The following is a 15645-nucleotide window of genomic DNA, read 5'->3' as shown; positions in this document are numbered from 1 at the left end:
GGGGTAGAATGTGAGACTATGTCTTTGCTTTTTTAAAGTTCCCTAAGTAGTATCAATATGGCCAGTCCACGGCATACTTCAATCTTTCAATATGGCCAGTCCACGGTGTACTTCAATCTTTCAAGGCCTTGTGGACCCAGAATGGGATGCAAGATCAAAAGTAAGTCAAGAGCTATCACTTTTCTTATGTTGGACATTATAGTTCTTCCAACATAATTAAATCAGTGCTGACATTCTGAGGGAGGTGGGGGCAATGACATGACATTTTTGACTCATGATGAATTTATGAAGAATTAAATCCCCAAGATCTTTTCAAACACATCGTTAAGTCCCATCTCCCATAGCTCCATATATCCCATTGATCTTTCAGGCCTAGGTGTAAGGATTTACATTTGTTCCAGTTAAAACTCATATTGCCTAATTTAGTCACACCTTCACTATGCCAAGGATCTTACAGATCCCGATATTATCATCTGAAGTATTTTTACCCTTCCAACTTCATGTCACTCACAGTCAGGCATGCTATCAGAGTCTTCTCTTTCCTAATTTTTTTAAGTATTAAAAAATCAATCTTACATCACAGCTCACAGCAACACCAGATCCTTAACCCACTGGCCAAGGTCAAGGATTGAACACGCAACCCCATGGTTCCCAGTCAGATTCGTTTCCTCTGTGCCATGATGGGAACTCCAATTCATTCTGCCAACAGCATTTATTCACTTTGTGTGACTGTGACCACATTTTGGTAATTCTTGCAATATTTCAAACTTTTTCATTATTACTGTATTTGTTAAGGTGATCTGTGGCCAGTGTTACTATTGCAAAAAGATTATGATTCACTGAAGGCTCGGATGATGGCTAGCATTTTAAAGCAACAAAGTATTTTAAAATTAAAGTGTAATATCACTTATATGTGGAATCTAAAAAAGGATATAGGGAGTTCCCGTTGTGGCTCAGTGGTTAACGAACCCAACTTGTATCCATGAGTACGCAGGTTTGATACCTGGCCTCGTTCAGTGGGTGAAGGACCTGGTGTTGCAGTGAGCTGTGGTGTAGCTTGCAGATGTGGCTTGGATCCCGAGTTGCTGTGGCTGTGGTGTAGAATGGAAGCTGTAGCTCCAATTCGACCCCTAGCATGGGAACCTCCATATGCTTTGGGTGTGGCCCTAAAAAGACAAAAAAGTTAAAAAAAGATACAAGTGAACTTATTTACAGAGCAGAAGCAGACCCAAGGACTTTGAAAACAAACTTATAGTTAACAAAGCGGACAGGCTGTGGGGAGGGAGGGACTGAGGGTTTGGTACTGGCATGTGTACACTGTGGTATATGGAATGACTGGCCACTGGGGACCTGCTGTATAGCACAGACAACTCTACCCAATATTCTGGGATAATCCATATGGGAAAAGAATCTGAAAAAGAAAGAAAGTGTGTATGTGTATAACTGACTCACTTTGCTGTACAGCAGAAATGACCACAACATCGTAAACCAACTATACTTCAACAAAACTTAAAAAAAAGTGAAAAAATCAATCTTACACACTTTTCTATGATTGTGGTCATAGTTATATAATTGTATATGTCTGTCAAAACTCATAGAATCATACACCAAGATGAATGAATTTTAATGTTATGTGAATTATACCTGAAAAAAAAAATGAACCTTATATCCCAAATACTCAGCTATATTTCTCTCCCAAATTAGGTCTCACTAACTTATTCTGATTGACAATATCTGCAAAATGTACTGCTATTCTAATGGAATTTTCAGATTTTGTTTTTTGGCCACACCCATAGCATGTGGAAGTTCCTGGGCAGAGGACTGAACTCAAGCCACAGCAGCGACAATGCTAAATGCTTAACTGCTAGGCCACCAGGGAACTCTACAATTCTGTATTTTTATTCATCTGAGGTCAATGCATTCTAGGGTTTGACACCTTGAAAAGGCATCAGGATTTGGTTCACTAGGCCAGTCACCCCAGTGAATGCATTACTACAATTTTAACAGTTCCCACAATATAAAATGCAAAGAAAAAGTGACGGAATGTAGAATAAGGTGAAAATAATATTTTAAACTACAATCTTTCAGAGAACTGGCTTTAAAAATTGAATACAGGACTGTCATTCTTGCCTAGGAGAAGTTAGACAATTTTCACCTTTAAGTTTGATAGGATTTTTAAAAATACTCCTCAGTGCTGGGGAAGGTCAGTAAGACACACTCTTAGACTGTGTGGGTGAGAGGCTGAAGTAATACAACTTTCCTGGCCATTTGAGACTAACAAAAACTTAAGGAATTCAATTGGAATATGTATACACTGATAAAATCAAGAAAGAATTACACCAAATTTTTAGCAGGAGCCGGCCATTCTAGGCGGTAAAAGACGAGCTGTTTTCTTTTTCATTGCTTTCTGTTTTAAAAAATAAATTTAAAAATTTCTACGATGAGCCCATGTTAGTTTTATCATTAGGAGAAAAGCAGTACATATTTACAGCAATACCAATTAAAGAAAGAGGAGGAAGATAAACCACAAAAAGAAGGAAACAGGGATAGAAATAATTTTTTGTAAAGATATACCTGTCACTGATAGGAATTCTCAAAATAAAAGAGGTCTTCCAGGCAGTCAGTAATTTCATAAAGAATTTTTGTTCAGAGAATGGACAGTATTTCCTTTGCGAAGTTTCCTTGAGTGCTCCAGAATATTCAAATACACAGTATTTCTAAAAGGGACACTTTTAGACTCTGCTTCCAAACAATATTCTCCAAATAAGAATCTTTATACCAAGTTATTAAATACTATAAAATCGTACCTTGAAGAACGATGCTCTGGTTTATTGCGTTCGTTTCGATCTGTAAAGAAAGAAGACAGTTACATTTTAAAATGCTCTTTAGAAGTCCCAGAAAAGGAGTTTTTAAATACCAGCTGCCATACCATTAGATTTCACAAAGAACTGTTCAATGGTGGCTGTGTCTTCCCCTGTCTAAGGCTCTCCTTCAGAGTCCAGAGGATTTCTCTGACAGAGAAGGAATGAAGGATACAAAGAAGGACAGGCAAGTAAAGTTTTTATAGTTTGTTACAATCAACTACTTAGAATATGTATCATTACAAGGATTATTTGATTTTCAAAGATCTTTGCTGTTTTAAACACTTTGCTAAAACCAAAACAAATTTAGCTAAGGAAAGAAAGTAAGGAAACTGAAAAGCCACAAATTACTCAGCTCAAAAAAATCATTCCATGAATCATGGTTGGCAAAATCTTCTAACAGGATGGGGAGGGGAAAAAAATGAGCAGTCAGCTACAGCAACATCTGCAAATACACTGAGACCAGCACAGCCTCATTCTTAACTCTCTACCACCCAGAACTTTTGAGAAGGTGGAGTTCCCTGTTTCACAGCTAATTAGGCCTAATGTGCCATAGGGCTGCAGTGGTCCTCAGCCAGGGGTGATTTTGTTCCCCCTCCCCAAGGGGACTTCTGGCGATGCCCAGAGACCTTTTTAGTTGTCCCAGCTGAGGAGTAAGGAGCTACTGAGATCTGAGGAGGTAGAGACTAGCAACGCTGCTATAACTACCCTGCAGTGCACCCTATGACAAGGAATAGTCTCGCCCAAATGTCATCACTGCTGAGGCTGAGAGACCTGCTACAGGTTAAGAGATGAGAGCATGGCTGCTGGAAGTTTTGAAAAGTGCTCCTTTGGACTGCTTTAAAATGCTGCTGACCAACCCAAAGACTGTTCGTACAAGAGAAAGAACCATAAGACACACAGGTTGTCTTTTTGTTTGTTTGTTTTTGTTTTGTTTGACTCCCCCGAGTCATGATTTTCTGTTTCAGTACATGCTTAAAAATAAATAAATAAATGAAGTAAAAAGATCTTAGTGTTATGAAAAAATTATCAAGAGAATGCAATTGTGTAAAATTCCCTACAATGATTTTTAAAAATCCTGTGCAATGTTATCAAAATAGTTTTCTAAAGTATCTTCTGAGTGCAAAACAAAGGTTAGGCAGGAATTCTTTGTTTCTCTTAATTTTACTAAGCTGATGGAACAGCACAGAGATAATAAAACCATTGTCTAAAACTTCTAGAGACAATTATGGAAGAAATGGGATCAGATTTACATAGCTAAATACAAACTGTTTCTGAAAAGGTTCATAATAAAAAAGAAATGTCTTTTTAAACCAAGGAGTTAGCACATAGGGAGACACTGTTCTCTGAAAAACTAACAAGTAGGAAGGGTCACAATAAAACATGTTTGTTTAGATATAATGCAACTCCAAAACTCACAAGGTTAATACGCTTCTGGTTCCAATTTCTCTACACAGTGACTTAGTATTACTGCTGCTTTTCAAACTTTTCTTTTAATTTAACTTGGTTTTACCCTTCCCTTAAATAAAAATATGGTTTTGCAGTTGTTGAGTACTGAAAATTTAAAGTCAGAGCACATTTTGTTTTCAACTATTCTTCTCCAGCTTTTAGACTGTTCATTTTGCTAACAAAAGTAAAATATATTGTTGCAAAGTCAAGCTAGAAATGATATGCAGATCAGCTATCCTCATAACAAAGCAACAACTCTTACCTGTGGCTAAAGATGAGCTAAAGGTCTGCCAGTAATACCATATGATGTGGCTGTGGTCCCAGTTTCTTACAGTTTACTTTGGCCTGTAGTGAATTCCCCTACAAATCTCCCTAGTCACATGACACACAGGAGGAGGGGAGAAACAGAGTCACGATGCCTGTAAACAAGACTCTGCATCCAAGGGCTTCCTTCCCTCCAGGCCTGTCCTGATTGGCGGATGTGCTGAGACCAGTCCGCACAGCTGGAATGCAGCCACTCAGGAAGCCAGTGGCTCATAGTTCTCCTTCATTCTTGGTTACAACAGGAAATTCTATGGTCATTGAAATACTTTCTGCTCTAAGGAAATACAAAGACCTCCCCACTGTACTTTTCTATTGAGAAGTAATTAGAATCCAAGAAAATAACTTGATAATCTGTTGGAAGACATTTTAAACATTTCCTCCCCAAATCACTCTTAGCGTTATGTGTATTACAGCTCTACATAATGTGCATACACAGTGCACATAACATGTTACTCCTAAGACCCATGTGTTTGGTTATTGGAGGGTGCAGGTAAATCATCCATCACTCACAATATTCCCCACCCACAGCTCTTGGCAACAGAAAACAAATTACAATATGTGGTCTTGGCTTATCTTTTTTCTTAAAGTATACAAACCACTGGACTTTACATTTTGCCATAAGCCATCTTTCAGCCTGAAAACATATAAATATGTAGTGTGGGTGTATGGCATATTAGGGTTCCACACATGAAGTTTTTTATGCCTATTTTAAGTGAAGTAATTTTCATGACAGCCGAGATCATTGTGCAATTGTCAAGAAATACATTAGTGGTGATGCTGAAGTTCTGGCAAAATAATAAGTGGTTATTTTGTTCCAAAAGCTAAGACTGAACAAAACAAAGCACTGAGGGTAGATGTGGGACTTCGATCTTGCCAACAACAATAACACATTCGTATTAAAATCCTCTTAAGAAAAATGAGAACAGATCTATAGCACACAAGGAAATCTCATCTTGACTATATACCATGCTTTACCCTTATGGATTCTATTTATTTCAAATCAGATACTCTTCGGCACGTCCCCTAAATTTTTTTTTAAGAGTTTCAAATTTTTAAATAATTAGGAGAAAATATACTTGCAAAGTTTTCCCAAACTTTTACATACTCAGAATCCACACAAATAACTTACGAGCCCAAAGTCTCACCATTTCTATGAATTAAAGAATTATTAAAAACAAGAATGCTCTAACTCTAAAATTTAGTTGCCAAATGGTGCATGTTTGCTGTGGATAATGCGAGGACTCCAGGGGCCCAGTGAGCACAGCAACTGGCTGGGCTGGATGGCTGTGTCAAAGTCTTTCAGTTTTATAGGTCTATGTCACACACACACACACACACACACACACACACACACACACACACACACCCCACTTGCATTCCTTGTCTCTATTCGTCCAAGTCCCCTGGTCAATAAAGCTAATTTAGGAAGTGGAAGAATACCCTGCAAGTAGAACAAAGGTAGAAGCAGGCGGGTGCAAAGAGTGCTGAAGGCTGTATGTGCATGAATGCTGTTGGGGACACGTAAAAGAGGTAGCAGGGGAGCCCGAGATGCCTCAAGGGTCTGGGGAATCAGGAGAGTGGTGGGACGCCACCACAGGGAGTGACTCTGTGAGAGGGGTTACCCAGAATCTTCTGGTACAATGATCTCTGATTCTAAGCAATATGGACATGCATGATGCCATGTTTATATATTTAAGTGGTATGCCACCTCTGTAGAAATAGGTCCCAATTCTGGCAGGGACAACTCCTGGGAAACGGCTAGACAGATTCAACTGACACTAACCATTCAGGGTGATTCTGAATCCAATAATAGGAAAAACACTTTGAAACGAAGATGACAAAAATGCAAATGTCATCTTTTGCTTTGATTAAAACTAAGAAGAATGGCCATCTACTGGAAGGCATTCAGGCTTTGAGTATCTGGCTTTGATCACTTAACTGGAGAGAAAAATCACACCCCATTGGGTAGGGACTTACACTACTAACTCAAGTCAGCAACAAAAGGTCCTAATCATTCTTTGAAATTAGTGGGAAGACTCAGTCCATGGGAATGAATATATATAGATACACAATAGAGTATGAATCTGTCTTACACCTCACACTGGAGTGTAAAATCTCTTATGATTTTTTAAATTTTATTGAAGTATAGTTGATTTACAATGTGGTGTTAATTTCTGCTATACAGCAAAGTGATTCAGATACACACACACACACATTGTTTTTCATATTCTTCTCCATTATGGTTTATCACAGGATATAGTTCCCTGTGCTATGTGGAAGGACATTTTGTTTATCCATCCTATATATACCAATCTACACCTGCTAATCCCAAACTCCCAATCCATCCCTCCTTGACTAAAATCTCTCTTTCGAATGATTGTTATCTGTGACGGAATTCTGTATCATGCTCCCAGGCATTACTTACATACTCCAGTTTAGGATATGAATAGTTGATGGTATTTTTTGGTCTTGTTGTCTTTTTTAGGGCCACACCAGCAGCATATTTTAGGGTCACACCAGGCTAGAGGTCGAATAGGAGCTATAGCCACCGGCCTACACCACAGCCGCAGCGACGCGGGATCTGAGCTGCGTCTGCGACCTACACCACAAGTCATGGCAATGCCGGATACTTAACCCACTGAGTGAGGCCAGGGATTGAAGCTGCAACCTCAAGGTTACTAGTTGAGTTCGTTAACCACTGAGCCACGATGGGAACTCCAGTTTATGCTATTTTTAAAAAATGACCACTCCTACATAAATGCTTTGTGCCATTCAATATTAACTAGAAGATCCACACATCCTGAGGAAGAATTCTTTGCAGCAACAATAGCATTATCTCTTTATTTATGAGAAGCAGAATAAATTTTTAAAAATGAATTCATTCATTAGAAGACAGAATATATTCAAGGTTCACAAATCTTACTCTAATGACCTAAAGATAGCAAAACTAGTTCTACCCAAATAGAACATGGATGGAATTTTACATATCTGAGATTAGAACTTCAGAGGCTTTTTAAAAAATGGTTCTTTTTAGCAGAAGGGAGAGAGATGGACTGGGACTCTGGAGTTAATAGGTGCAAACTACTCATTTGGAATGGATAAACAATGAGATCCTGCTGTATAGGGAACTATATCCAGTCACTTGTGATGGAGCACGATGGAGAATACTGTGAAAAAAAGAATATATATATGTATGTGTAACTGGGTCACTTTGCTGTGCAGTAGAAAATGGACAAAATACTGTACGGCAATTATAATGGAAACAATAAAAATCTTTAAAAAAGTAAAGATATTATTTAATTTTAATTTTCTTTTTTTTTTTTTTTTTTTTGGCCATGGTGTGTAGCAGCTTGAGGTGGGGATCTCAGTTCCCAAACCAGGGACTGACTGAACGAGGGCCACAGCAGTGAAAGCGCCAAGTCCTAAAAACTAGGCCACCAGAGAACTCCCTTAAATGGTTCCTTATGTAGGCTAAGAAAACTGCAAATATGTCTACTTGAAAAGAATCCAGCATTCACTCTACAAATTACTGGCACCAGCTAATTCCTACCTGTATTCATCTCCTCTAACTCCATTTCACCAGTCTTGTTAAGGTGTGTTTCCAAACTGACTATCAGCCACTTTTGAGGCTCCCACGGTGACTAAGATATTGCTGTTTTAAATGGTAGGTTTTCGATAAATATATACATCTGTTGTTGAACTCATGTAAGAAAGTTACTGCTCTCTTGGTCTAAAACACTCAGGAATTGAAGACAACTCTGTGAGTTACCACTGCAGGAGAGTGAGGCAGATTATAGAGACGTTTACATGAGCACTACCCACGCCTCATGTTTAAGTGGAAAAGTCTGGTCTACAGCACTGTCTATACTCATGCCTTTCATTACTTCTAATTATAAAGTGTCTCAACTCATTAAAACGTAGCACCCTAATCACAGGGAGGGAGAATTTGGGGAGGGGGGGTTGAACACCGGAGTTACGCTTCAACAAAGCAGCAGACTGTCTCTGGAATCTGTGTTCTCCTCCCTGTGCCCACTGCTTCTACCTGCATTCTAGGTTCTGGATCAGCATTTGTCTGGACGGTTGTGTCTCAACTGGATTTTCTGGCTCCCATCTCTTCTCTTCCAATTCAGCTACATTGCTGGCCAGATAAATCCATGCCTCAGGAAAATTCCAAACCACTACATGCCACAGACCCTGAGAGGATTCCATGAGGCGATGACAGTGACGTCCTTAGAACCTTGCCTGGGCACAGTGGGTTCTCGAAAAACGTCAGCTGCCACCTGGTGTTAAACGGCCAGCTACTGGAGTTCCCGTTGTGGCGCAGTGGTTAACGAATCCGACTAGGAACCATGAGGTTGAGGGTTCGATCCCTGCCCTTGCTCAGTGGGTTAACGATCCGGCGTTGCCGTGAGCTGTGGTGTAGGTTGCAGACGCGGCTTGGATCCTGCGTTGCTGTGGCTCTGGCATAGGCTGGTGGCTACAGCTCCGATTAGACCCCTAGCCTGGAAACCTCCATATGCCACGGGAGTGGCCCAAGAAAAGGCAAAAAGACAAAAAAAAAAAAAAAAAAAAGGGCCAGCTACTAACTAGGTGTAGTGACTACTAGTGCATGGCATTGACTTCATACTGACCTTACCTCTCTAAACCTATCCCAGTCTTCTCACCTGCAAAATGTGGAAGGATACAATATAGAGCTTTTGTCAGAAAAAATAAACAGTGTAAAGAGCTTAGCTCAGTAACTGGGACATACATTTTACAACTCTACTTCTGCCACGACTACTCTGTTTTTCATGCCTGGCTCAAGGGCTACCTTCTTCCTAAAACTGTCCCTAAATCTTCTTTCTCTTTAGCATCCTTGAATTGCTGTGACAAATTACCCCAAACGTTGTGGCTTAAAATAACAAATGGGAGTTCTCGAATCTGACTAGTATCCATGAGAATAAAGGTTCAATCCCTGGCCTCGCTCAGTGGGTTGAGGATCTAGCATTGCCGTGAGCTGTTGCGCAGGTCACAGATGTGGCTCATATCTCACGTTGCTGTGGCTGTGGTGTAGGCTGGCAGCTGTAGCTCCGATTCAGTCCCTAGCGTGGGAAGCTTCATATGCCTCAGATGCAGCCCTAAAAAGACAAAAACAAAAAAACAAAAAACAAGAAAAGAAAACTATTACATTACATCTCTAGAGGTGAGAAGTCAAAATAGGTGTTACTAGGCTAAAATCAAGGTGTGTGTTGGGTTATATTCCTCCTGGGGACTCTGCGGAGAATCAGCTTCCTTGCCCTTCTCAACTTCTCCAGGTCACCTGCATTCCTTGGCTTGCGGCCTCTTCCTCCAACAATGCAGCATCTTTAAATCTCTGAACTCCTCTTCTCCCTCCTTCTTTGACTTTAGAGACCCTTAGGAACACACTGGACTTGATGGGATAATCCAAAATCATGTTACATCAAGATCAGCTGATGAGGAACCTTAACTCCTCTCTGCCATGCAATGTCACATACCTGCAGGTCCCGGGGATTTGGACATGACATCTTTGGGGGGCGGATTCCATTACTCTGCCTGCCCCATCCTATCTGAACTCTCATACTAGCTATACCAGTCACGTGATGCTGAGCAATACTAAATAATACTGTATCATTAGCTACAGTTTTAGGCATGTGTCTACTTCCTTACCCTATCCGTGCATGTGATGAAGTCAGGACTCTGTCTTAGACTCTGCCTCCTAGTCCACCCTCTGGTAGCGTTTGTTGATAATGATAATATCCAATGTACCCCCATTCCCTTTCCTGCCCTACATCCTTTAGGCTGTAGCTGGTTCCTCGATATGTCTGACATTATGAAAAGTGTGTCTTGCTATGAATTCCCATACATTTACACTTTCTATAAACAGCCTAGTGATTGAAGAGTCACCTCTGCCCTAAAACATTTGGGCTATTCACATTTGGTCTATTCTTCTATCTCAAGGCCGTTCTCACCAAACTAAACTACACACAGGAGAAACAACTATAGCACATTTGAACTGGAAGAAGAATCAGCTATTTGAAAACAGGCTGCTACTTCTTTTTTTATAATTCTTCCTTTAAATGGTTCAAATGAATCATTTTGATGGTTGAGTACAACCCATTATAGAAATAGGCTTTTTATGATTTGAGATTTTTATGTTATTTCAGAGGTGAAAAATCAGAGCCACCATCTACATTGCCCCTTTTCACCCCAAAATGAATTTGGTACTTTAGGAAGATGGACATTTCTTCAGTGCCGGACAGGTCCTGGGAGGCAAGGTGACCTGGGGAGCAGAAATGGAAGCAGGCTTGGCAACCAGGTGTCATCAACCCTCCTTGCTGCTCCCCACCTCAAGCTCCCTAGTGATTCTATTAAGTACTTTTGTAACTCCTCATCTTACAAAATCTCACTCTTTTTCCAGCAAGTGAAACTTGTGCTTTAAAGAGGGGTAAAAAGCCCTTTTAGTTAAATATAAATCTGTATCTCCCCAACTGCCAAATTAAAAATATCAGAGCCATATTCAAAATATTAGGTTATTCCTGGAGTTCCCATCGTGGCTCAGTGGTTAACGAATCTGACTAGGAACCATGAGGTTTGAGAGTTCGATCCCTGGTCTCACTCAGTGGGTTAAGGATCCGGGTTTGCCATGAGCTGTGGTGTAGGCTGCAGACTAGGCTCGGATCCCGTGTTGCTGTAGCTCTGGCGTAGGCCGGTAGCTACAGCTCTGATTCAACCCGTAGCCTGGGAACCTCCATATGCTGCGAGAGTGGCCCAAGAAATAGAAAAACAAAAATCAAAAACAAAAAAACCCAAAATATTAGGCTATTCCTAAGGGTTTTTCTAAAAGAGTCATAAATTTTACCTGGAATAAGATATGCTACCATGAAAGTAACCTGGGAAAGTGACCCAATAACAGAGATTGTATTCAGTGTTTCCCAAATTATAAAAACTTCTGGGAAGCATAAAGTCACAAAGCATATTAGTATCTTAAAAGCTCTAAGAAATCTTGCAATTAAAAAATCTGTTTAACTTCTATTAACTAGCATTTCTCAAACTAATTTGAGGATAAAACATCTTTTACAAAATAAGACTTGATGTCTCATACCTTAGCGTGAGCAATGCTCTCTCACTGTCACCATCCACTCTTCTGGGAACCCCAGACCCCTTGACAGAGCTGACATTTGCATCTCCATGTCCTGCACCACGTCTAACATGTAGGTAGCACTGTTCTAATGAACAAAACTCCAGCAGGTGTAGAGCCAGGCCTGACACCCAAACACAAAAGGAAGCAGGGAGTAATGATGAAAGAATCTCCCAACTCAAACCGGTCAAATCCTGATCTTTGAAGATTATATTAAAAGTGTCCTTTCTTTAACCTCAGCATTTATTTATCTTTGATTCTGCATTGTTTGGGTTAATCTACGCATCTTAGAATCAGAGATTCCACAAAGAAGGTGAATATACGTGGTGCTTCCAGGTCTCCACTTCTGGGTCACAATTTCCCATTAGTGGGAGGTCAGGATGACAACCTTGACAGAGATTAAGAGCAGGACTTAGGTCAGACAGGCTTTGGTTTGAGTTCTTGCTCCACTGTTTATTTATTATCTGAATTATCTTAACAAGACATGTAGCCTCTGTAAACCTTGGCGTCCACATCTATAAAGGGGGGTGTGTAACAATAATACCCATCTCCTCAAGCTGAATGAGGAATAAATGAAGAAATGCATATAAAGGATAGTATGGTTGCTGACCACGAAAAATGCTAATAAATGTTTACTATTATGATGATAATATGAGGGACACAGAATATTATAGAGTTCATAATATGTGGGTAGAATTATCTAAAAAGTTAATTATCCTTTGTCCAATATGGATTTTTTAATTCTGTAGGATTTTTTTCTTGCTTATTACTGGTCAAGAGAACAGGAATGCACTAATAAATAAATTCCAAATCTTCCTTATCCAATGGCTCCAGGCTTTCCCCTACCTAAAACCAAGGGCTACTATGAAAAATTAATAAATATGATTTTCATCTTTTGTTTCATTTTCCCATTGCAGTCTCTGACAAAAGTGATAAATAAGCCCTAAAAGTAAGCAGCCAAAGGGAGAAAAAGAACTAAAAGCAGACAGAGGTAGTTCCTTTAGGATGAAAAACTGTGCTAACCAGGGATTGGCAGCCCTCCCACACCTTAAAGCCTCTTTCCTAGTTTCATCCTCATAGTCATTTTCTGAGACTCAAGATTTCAAACATGAATTTTCTGAATAGGATATATGAGTGCAAGAAAGAAACTAAACATATGAAATATTAATATTAATTTACATATATTAATATTTCATCTGTTTATGAAATTCCTGAAATCTGCCTCCATTTTTTTTTTTTTTTGGTGTGTGTGTGTGTGTGTGTGTGTGTGTGTTTTGTCTTTTTTGTTTTAGGGCCACAAAAGCGGCATATGGAAGTTACCAGGCTAGGGGTCTAATCAGAGCTGTAGCAGCCAGCCTACACCACAGCCACAGCAACACCAGACCTGAGCCATGTCTGTGACCTACACCACAGCTCACGGCAACGCGGATCCTTAACCCACTGAGCGAGGCCAGGGATTGAACCTGCGTCCTCATGGATGCTAGTCAGATTCGTTTCCGCTGAGCAGAAGGGAACTCCTTTGCCTCCGTATTTTAGGATGGCATGGATTTCTTTTACAAGACTTCAGAAAACAAAGATTAAATGTGCTATTTTCAGTGTCAAAGGACAGGTAACGTCTCTAACCATGGGTGGCTTTTTCAGCTGTTTGGGTAAAAATAAAGATGACTTTTTTTTTCCCCCTTAAAGGGTGCAAAGTCCATGTTTATTATCTCCTCTTCCTTTAGTTCAGGATGAATTTGCAGATGTCGCAACAAACTTTTACCTTTGTAGAACTGACTCTGCAAAATGAGCAAATATGAGAAACCAGTGTAACCAAGAGACTCCTTTATCTGGGAAGCAGGAAACAAAGGGGAGATCACCTTATTCCAAATACCAGGCACCTTGCTCTCATGCGCAAACCTTTCCTACACAGCTGAGGATTTTCATGATCTGAGTCTTCCAACAGATTTTTATCCACAGTGGGGCAGTCTTGGCCTCTAATTTGGAATGATGAAAAAAACTTTTTCTTTTAATCAAGAAAAGGTAAAGCCACATCCAGGCCTGCCCACATTCCCTTACCTAGGGGTAGAAAATGTACTCCTCTTACACATTCAAGCCCACCCATCTCCTTCCTCTTTATTTTTAAAAAATTATTATTATTATCATTTTGCTTTTTAAGCCAGCACCAGTGGCATTGGAGGTTCCCAGGCTAGGGGTCAAATTGGAGCTGTAGCTGCTGGCCTACACCACAGCCACAGCAACACCAGATCCCAGTCTGTGACCTACACCACAGCTCACGGCAACACCAGATCCTCAACCCACTGAGTGAGGCCAGGGATCAAACCCACATCCTCATGGATACTAGTTGGGTTCATTACCACTGAGCCACAAAAGGAGCTCCTCTCTCTTTATTAACAAACTGCCACCCAAATATCCACCTTCCAAAGGCCACTGGGACATAAACCAGGAGCGTGCCCAGTGGCCTCACCCTACTCTTCAGCTGTGTGGCTCAGTTAGGACTTTCATGGTTCTCAACACACAGGACTTCTGGGTGAGGGGAGGCCCGAGTCACAGCTCTGCTGTGAAGCCTTATTTGTTTCCCATGGGCAGAAATAATGCTTCCCCTCCAGATGCCCCCAAAACACATAGTGCCCCGCACCTGTTGGCGCTTATCACCGTTTGATTCACGTTGTAATTCTCTTTATGTCTTGACACTTCCGCCATAACATGTCCTTTTAAGACTGGGCCTCCTATGCCCTGTCATGCCTGGCAGAGCACCTCCCACACAGGAGGAGAGCATAAACTGGTAGGAAACCTCCCCAGCACCTCTCCAAACTGGACACCTCTGTGCTGTTCGTGCTTTTTGGAGGGGGCAGGAGGTTGGTTATTACTAACTGACAGAGGCAAGAGACTGTGCTATTAGTTGATTAGAGGGGAGAGATTATATATATTACCATGGAAAAGCTTCAAATAATCTGGATTTGGAGTGAAAGCATTTTGAAGTGCTACTTCAGAGTTGCAGAATTAGCAAAACACGTGTTCGTGTAATGAAACATGCACTGTTTAAGAAGGGTTGGGGAGGCCCTGCAACTATCACAGAGAAGCACAGGAAGCTGGACAAGGGTCCCCTTCTGTGGCTCCCAGGGTACAAGAAACAGCTGAGATAAATTCAAGCACTGGCGATCAGCATAACGCCACCACCAATGACAGCTATTACCAGTGTTACTGGTAGAGGCATTCTACACATTTCATCTTCACAGAAGTCCCTCCATACAAGCCTTTTCCATTTTAGGGGTGAGGAAACAGAGGCTCAGAGAAGCTAGTTAGATAAAAAGGGAGTGTGAGTCTTAACTCTGGATCTGATGAACCTCAAAGTCCCGGCTCCTTCCACTATATCAGAAAGCTGGAGGTCCCACTTGCTGGATGAACTACAGGGTGAATGTGTAGAAATGCTGTTCACCACAAGCCACACTTATATTTCAGTATCAGATGGCGCATTGTTTAGAGACTGAATCTAGGGCCTCAAATTCCTTCCAACTGTTTCTGAGGTTTTCTTCAGCTCCACAAAACAAACACCCTCTCATAAATTCCTAAGAATACAGAAGATTTTGACTTGGGCGTCTTATAACAAGACGTGTGAGCTGGGCAAATAGTTTCAGTTCACTACCTAGTGCTCTCAATTATCGTGCTACTAGCATTAAATTTATGGGATCAACAGAGAATAGGTACTGATACATCATGGTAGGAACAATTAATTTTAAAATTAATGGATTATGAGACAAGCTTGAATTATGGTAGAATACGGTTTGTTGTCAATTCCTGTATCTTCCAAGTGAAATTTTTTAAAAAGAATAAAGTGACCTGAGAGAGTTACTAAATTTTTATAAGAGCAAT

General features: G+C 40.5%; 1 protein-coding gene across 15 annotated transcripts in view; it reads right to left on the bottom strand.

Moving 5' to 3' along the window:
• Nucleotides 1-15645, bottom strand: part of SH3D19 (SH3 domain containing 19) — a 187020-nt gene that overhangs the window by 102341 nt on the left and 69034 nt on the right. For 7 of the 15 annotated variants that reach the window (XM_021100631.1, XM_005666819.3, XM_021100625.1 and 4 more), the window contains exon 2: nucleotides 2808-2847. Coding sequence is in view for 4 of the 15 variants with exons in the window: in XM_005666819.3 (XP_005666876.1) it covers nucleotides 2808-2847 (40 nt within the window). In the remaining 11 variants the exon portion in view is untranslated. Of the gene's footprint in view, nucleotides 1-2807; nucleotides 2851-2929; nucleotides 3250-4572; nucleotides 5215-15645 lie in introns of those variants that run through there. The other 8 variants (XM_013978832.2, XM_021100628.1, XM_021100632.1 and 5 more) reach the window with 5 other exon arrangements.

The sequence above is a fragment of the Sus scrofa genome, chromosome 8, assembly GCF_000003025.6.
Source record: "Sus scrofa isolate TJ Tabasco breed Duroc chromosome 8, Sscrofa11.1, whole genome shotgun sequence".
Lineage (NCBI taxonomy): Eukaryota > Metazoa > Chordata > Mammalia > Artiodactyla > Suidae > Sus > Sus scrofa.
The sequence above is the reverse complement of the archived record's forward strand: the minus strand, read 5'-3'. Positions and strand labels throughout refer to the sequence as shown.